At 45.5% G+C, this 7,198-nt stretch overlaps 1 protein-coding gene across 1 annotated transcript in view; it reads right to left on the bottom strand.

Annotated features, from left to right (window-relative positions):
- Positions 1–3,481: 3,481 nt before the first annotated feature.
- The window catches only part of LOC135092836 (transmembrane protein 131-like), a 91,828-nt gene continuing 88,111 nt past the window's right edge, over positions 3,482–7,198 (bottom strand). Inside the window, exon 23 of the mRNA XM_063991579.1 lies at positions 3,482–7,174. Coding sequence (XP_063847649.1) covers positions 6,624–7,174 — 551 coding nt within the window. The 3' untranslated portion in view covers positions 3,482–6,623. The remainder of the gene's footprint in view (positions 7,175–7,198) is intronic.

The raw sequence follows: 7,198 nt of genomic DNA, 5'->3' as shown, positions 1-7,198 counted from the left end.
TAAAGGCTGTGGGCCAGCACATAACGCCCACGTCACCTGTTCCGAGGTGGTAATCTCCACAAGACTGCTTTGGCCCGTTCTCAGGACAGGTCACACGCATCTCCCCCTTGGTTACCTCATGTCCCGGGAAACACAATTTAATGGTGACTGTTTAGTTCCCTTTACAGTGAGACCCTTTCTAGTGGAGTGTCCCAGTCTGGTGGAGCTGCGGGAGTAATACCTTTTCCGTTGTCACGGTTGAGATGGGACTTCCTAGATCTCACTGATACTTGGAGAGAGAGAGAGAGAGAGAGAGCTGTTTCCCCGGAGATGGCTGGTCTTTTGAGTAAATTATAGTTTCCCTTTTAAATGTTTTTATTTTAATTATTTTACCGATACTATAGTTTTCGGCAGAGCTTTATCCTTGCACTGGGAGAACTTGGAGGCAATAAGGAAGACTATTACGGCCTTCGTACCCGTCTCACCAACCACTAATCTCTCCAACTAACCGTCGGCTTCGAATACCGTCTCGACCACACCGTGGCGGTATCATAAAGATGAAGCTTTGGAAACACGTCTCGACTCACGTCTCGATCGCGCTAACCGAGCTGGCGATTGACTTCCACCTCCACAACTCGTTAGTTTCACTCGCTTCTCGCAGTTGGAACTATACTCCCTCCTGCTGCCTGAATTCTGTTACATCGACGTGAGTTAGAAGACGTAACGAACACGAACACACGTACACTCACACTCTTCATTACGTACACGCCTGAGCTATTTATATTTGTGTTGTATTTTGGGTATATATTTGTTTTCCTTTATTGCTTATTATTTGGTACATGTTACATTCACTTTGTTGCTTATTAACTTGTATATGTTTCGTCACCTTTGGTTTCCTTTATTACTCTCTAGCTTGTATATGTTATGTCAACTGTACATACTCGTACTTGAACCCAAGCGGGATCACTGTGTCCTAGATGAGCTGCATGCGCTGTGCCCGCTTCAGGTAGTGGATATTTAGTTTAATAATGATTTCATACTTATGCTACAAGAAAGGATACAACACACCCCTAGTCAACCAACTTCAACACTGGGCCTCGTTTGCTTAATCTCGTTCATTTCCTTTCATATATACTGTTACACCCCAAACACTTACACACACGCACCCACACACAAGCACACACGCTCCTGTGGGCGCACACATGAGCTGTGAGATGGTAGTAGACACTAGCCAGAGAATTGTGTTTACATGAAAAACTGATACTGCTGACCCAGCTCGCTCTATCCACGTGACTCCTTTTTACGAGGGTCACAGTGGCCCTGGCGCTGGGAATAGCAACATCAACCCTCTTAGGAAGCGAGGACAGACCAGAGGACAGAAACAAGGTGTCTCTGGTGAGCGGAGGCCGTGTGCTCAGCGACTTCCACCTTCAGGTTGCCTCCTGTCAGCGTCTCCGTCAGTGCCTCGCGGAGGATCGACTCCGCGCCTCGTGACTGACTAAACCTAACGTGTAATGTCCTGTCTTCAGACTCAAGAAGTGCGGACGCTTGTACTCACAGCGTGGCAGGGGATTTTCCTCGTCGGCGCCTCCGTCACCGACCCCCCCGGTATTGGGGGGGGGTAGTTGGAGTGTATTACAGGACTGGATAGTGTTCAGCGAGCTAGTTTGACATCCGCAAGTGGAAGCGGCCCGAATGCCGCACCAGTGGGCCGTGCGCGCAGGAGCGCACTGGCACGAGGGGCATCCGAGGCATATGACAACTCTACGGACGTTGAGTGCCATCCTTCACCAACGAACCTCGACAGAGACCAGCGGTGATCACCCTAACCAGTCTAGCAGGTGATCCAGAGCTACTACGCCCCTCCTGCACGCCCCTGCCGGCACCTCTGCCAAGGGAAAGAAGTGCAGTCGACGGTGGCGGACGGCTCTCTCCGCGGGAGCAACATCATCGAAGGGGAGGCACCCTAGCCTAGCGGGTGACCCAGAGCCACAGCGTCCCTCCTGCACGCCCCTGCCGGCACCTCTGCCCAGGGAAGGCATTGCAGTTGACGGTGGTTCACGTCCCGGCCACCGTCCAACCCTTCAGGAGGTAAACATATCACGCAGGGAAACCACAGAACGCCTGACTTCTGATCTTTCTAAAATTTCTGATTGGGGCAGAGCAAACTTGGTATTGTTCAATGCCTCAAAAACTCAATTCCTCCATCTATCAACTCGACACAACCTTCCAGACAACTATCCCCTCTTCTTCAATGACACTCAACTGTCCCTCTCTTCTACACTGAACATCCTCGATCTGCCCTTTACTTATAATCTGAACTGGAAACTTCACATCTCATCTCTAGCTAAAACAGCTTCTATGAAGTTAGGTGTTCTGAGACGTCTCCGCCAGTTTTTCTCACCCCTGCCTTATCCGTCCATGTATGGAGTATGTTTCACATGTCTGGGGGAGTTCCACTCATACTGCTCTTGTAGACAGGGTGGAATCAAAAGCTTTTCGTCTCATCAACTCCTCTCCTCTGACTGTCTCCAGCCTCTCTCTCACCGCCGCAATGTTGCATATCTAGCTGTCTTCTACCGCTATTTTCATGCTAACTGCTCGTCTGATCTTGCTAACTGCATGCCTCCCCTCCTTCCGCGGCCTCGCTGCACAAGACTTTCTTCTTTCTCTCACCCCTATTCTGTCCACCTCTCTAACGCAAGAGTTAACCAGTATTCTCAATCATTCATCCCTTTCTCTGGTAAACTCTGGAACTCCCTGCCTGCTTCTGTATTTCCACCTTCCTATGACTTGAATTCCTTCAAGAGGGAGGTTTCAAGACACTTATCCATCAATTTTTGACCACTGCTTTGACCCTTTTATGGGACTGGCATTTCACTGGGCATTTTTTTTATTAGATTTTTGTTGCCCTTGGCCAGTGTCCTTCCTACATAAAAAAAAAAAAAAAAAAGGAGCGACATCGTCGAGGGTGATATTCTCCAACTTAAGGCATGATAGGGTGGGCCGACAGGCGACCCTGGGGAGCCCTGCTGTGCATCCCCCGCAGCACAGCACAGCACAGCACAGCACATTTGGGGGTGTCCTCCCCTGCGGCATTGCCGGGAAAATTACTGCCATAGAAGTGTAGTGTACAGGTACCCAACCCGACACCTGGAGGTAGAGGTGTCGGGAGTAAAACCGTCATGCCATTGGCCGATCGGATAGAACATAAATTAGTGATGGGGCACGGCAAATCCTAAGGAGTCGCTGGTTCCCCGTTACCCTTCCACTCCCGGTGGGGTGTAACATTATACTACAACATTATACTACATTCGCATTTTTATTTTTTTTTATCATACGTAACAATTTTGTTTTAATATTTTAACTTACCATGTTAGTTACTGCTGCTTTATTTCGTTTTTTTTTTTTTTTTTCTGCATCTGACCGCGATGTTGCAGCGTCTTGACCCAAATTAGTCCGTCACACATTGTCTTGTTCAGTGGATAAAGAAATGCAGATGTTTAGGTCTCAGGGCTCTTTATTTGTCCATCAAAAACACGCTTTATGATGCCCTTCTACTAGGCCACAGAGTAGCCTTCACGCTGGGCAGAGCAAAAAAAATGGCGTAAGACGTCAGTGAGTGAGTATCATCATGTTCATTCCAAATACTGAGTAGGTCAATACTGTTCTTGCCATAAACATCAGGTCAAGGCGATGGTTTGGAGTCAAAGTCTTAAAATAACCCACCAGAATTTCTCTCTCTCTCTCTCTCTCTCTCTCTCTCTCTCTCTCTCTCTCTCTCTCTCTCTAATACTGTAATTCCACATGGTGTCAATACTAAGTCAATGTGAGGACGGTGTGAGGTCAGCCGGGCTTCTTAGTATGAAGTGGAGAGGGTGCGCATGTCTGGCGGTGTCTCAGATGGAGTTTCTTCTCTACTCTCTTTTAACATTACCAGGATACAACTCGAATTTGTGACCTTGAGAGCCTCCCAACACTAAGCCGGTCATGGGGCTGGGTGAATGTTGTTTTGTGCTGTGAGTGTGTATTAATGTGGTACAGAGCAAATGATATGGTGTGTGTGAAGCTGTAAAGCAAGTTGCGCAGGGTACCATGGTGCAGTGTGTGCTGGCTCAGTGATGTATAATGGTGATGGGTGTGGTGAAGTTGGTAACAAACACTGTACAAGTGAATCTCATAAGTTAGGAATAATTTTGTCCTGAGTCCCCTAATTTTTAAATGCAGAATTTGCATTTACAAAAATTTAAAATTAATGAAAATACATTGAATTAAAAATAAACCTTCTATATAGTGTGCAGTTAAGTCTCACATAAGTTATGCGATCTTATATGATTTTCCTGCCGTAATTTTCAAGTGCAGAATTTTGCATTAGTAAGAAATAACAATCTTAGAAACTCATTGAATTTAAATATCCAATTCATCCAAAATTACATTTTTTATTTATTTTGCAAACTTTTTTTTTTATTTTGCAAACTGTTTCCATATCACCAATCTCAGTTCACCTGTACAATATATATATATATATATATATATATATATATATATATATATATATATATATATATATATATATATATATATAAATATGTAAATAGATGTGTGTGGAGATGACTGCAATGTAAAAGAAATGGTGATATATAAGTGTGACGATGGTGTGTGGTGTAGTGATAATGTGGTGTGATAGTTGTAAAGTGGATGAGTTGATGCTGTGCTATGATGGTGATAGCAAATGTATCATGGTGGTAGTAAAGGCGATGTGTGGTGGAAGTGTGTTGTATTAGTGTGTAAACATATGAAGTGACTACATACTGTATGTGTGTGAGATGGTAGTGTGAGTGTACTACAGTTGGCTCCAAGAATTTGGTGCACATCATGGCAGTGGGGGTGATATCTGGCCTAACCACACAAAAGAGCAGGAAATATCCCCCTGAGTAATAAGGATGGAGGTGGTGTTGGCAACACTGCCTGAAACAAACTTATGTATTTGTCTCGGGCAGTGTTGCCAACAGCTTCCCCATTTCTATTACCCTAACCTTGGGAATATCAATTAACATCTGTCATGTGGTTAGGCCAGATTATCACCCTCACCTTGCCATGACAGGTACCTTTATTCTTGGAGCCAGCAATACTACAAGTGTGAGTGTGATGGCAAAGTTTATATATATATATATATATATATATATATATATATATATATATATATATATATATATATATATATATATATATATATATATATATATATATATATATATATATATATATTATTGCATAATGAGATGTGGGTGTGTGGTTGAGTATGTGGTGGAATAAGGGTGGGTGGGTGTAGTTGAATAAAGTGGTGTGTGGGTGAGTATGTGTGGTGGAATAAGGTTGTGTGTGTGTGTAGTGGACTATTGTGGTGTGTAGTGAGTGTGTGTGTGGTGGAATAAGGTGGTGTGTGTGTGGGAGGAGTGTGTCAGTGTAATGCAATATGATGTATAGCAGCAATGATGTTGCCAGTGTGATGCACTACTGTGGCACATGGGGCAGTGTTGTGTGGTGTGTGAATGTATTAGTGTACTGGGTGGAGGTAACCAGTGTGAATGTATTAGTGTACTGTGTGGAGGTAACCAGTGTGAATGTATTAGTGTACTGTATGGAAGTAACCAGTGTGAATGTATTAGTGTACTGTGTGGAGGTAACCAGTGTGAATGTATTAGTGTACTGTGTGGAGGTAACCTGTGTGAATGTATTAGTGTACTGTGTGGAAGTAACCAGTGTGAATGTATTAGTGTACTGTGTGGAAGTAACCAGTGTGAATGTATTAGTGTAATGTGTGGAAGTAACCAGTGTGAATGTATTAGTGTACTGTGTGGAGGTAACCAGTGTGAATGTATTAGTGTACTGTGTGGAAGTAACCAGTGTGGTGTGAATGTGTGTTGTGGTATGCCAGCACAGGTGTGATGTTCTTTCTCCAGCCGCAGTGACACACAGCATGGCCACACACCACCTCACAGTGGCATGATGCAGTCACCCTGAGTCAGCCCCTCACAGTCTGGTGGGTTTGGCAAATTGGCATATTTGTAGTTTCAGAAGCGGTGAGTAATCTGTCGCAGAGTAAGGTTTCGCAAACCTTAAAGTTGACTTTATGATCAATGCAGTGAAATCACAAAGAGCAGTGACTTGCTGAGATTAAAATGTCCTAAGGTGGCCGTGGCTGTTCAGACAGCAAACTATAGCTCAATATGGCACAAAAAAGTTAAATAAATTAAAAAATATAAACCTCTTCTGTTTTTCAAATCCAAAACGCTGAACAAAACTTTCCATGAGTGTTTAGCGAGAGAATCTTCCTTCCCTCCATATGTAGGTGAGCTAGAGCAGTGAAGCCAGCCACTCAGGCCTAAAATCTTAGCAAAGAAAAATCGGTATGTTTGCTTGGCCACACTCGCACTTCCTTGCAACAAAAAGTTAAGTAAAAGGCCATCCTATGCTACGCTTCAACCTTCATCTGTCAGCAAAAATAAGTGATGCAGAATAAAAAAAACATACTTTCCATCAGAGCCTGCAGCTTGATGGATGTCAGGCTCTTGGAAAATGTCAGAATTTTGAAACAATAAAAGATTCAAAAGCTGTGTGTTGGTGGCGGCAGCAGCGGCAGCTCAGACATCCTTCTTGGCAGAGTGTGGCGGCCACAGGTCGGCGGGGTGTGTGGCTGGGGAGGACCAGATGTTCCCGACGGAGTGGAATGGATCGAACCCCAAGCCTTTAGAGACGGCACCGCTGGCGTCATTACCTGCTGCCACACTCTGTTGCAGAGAGTTATTCCATGGAGACTGCTGCTGCTGCTGCTGCTGCTGCTGCTGCTGTTGCTGTTGCTGTTGCTGCTGCTGCTGCTGCTGCTGCTGTTGTTGCTGTTGTTGCTGCTGCTGCTGCTGTTGCTGCTGCTGCTGTTGCTGCTGTTGGTGGTGGTGTTGCTGGGAAGCCAGCTGATTCTGCCCCTGGTCTGTCCCCCAGAAGGGAGGTGACCAGATATTAGAAAGGGAGTCCCACAAACTGGGGGTGGGGGCAGGGCTGGGGCTCTCAGGGTGGTGGTGGGGGTGGGGGGTGTGGTGGGGATGGTGGTGGTAGCCAGTGCCTGCCGCTCCACTCCCCTCAGTCCACAGTGTGCTGGCCACCTGCAGGTGCTCATAGCGGGACCAGTCCTCCTCACCTGTGGGAACACCTAGATCAATAA

The sequence above is a fragment of the Scylla paramamosain genome, chromosome 41 (genome assembly GCF_035594125.1).
Source record: "Scylla paramamosain isolate STU-SP2022 chromosome 41, ASM3559412v1, whole genome shotgun sequence".
Classification (NCBI taxonomy): Eukaryota; Metazoa; Arthropoda; class Malacostraca; order Decapoda; family Portunidae; genus Scylla; species Scylla paramamosain.
The sequence above is the reverse complement of the archived record's forward strand: the minus strand, read 5'-3'. Positions and strand labels throughout refer to the sequence as shown.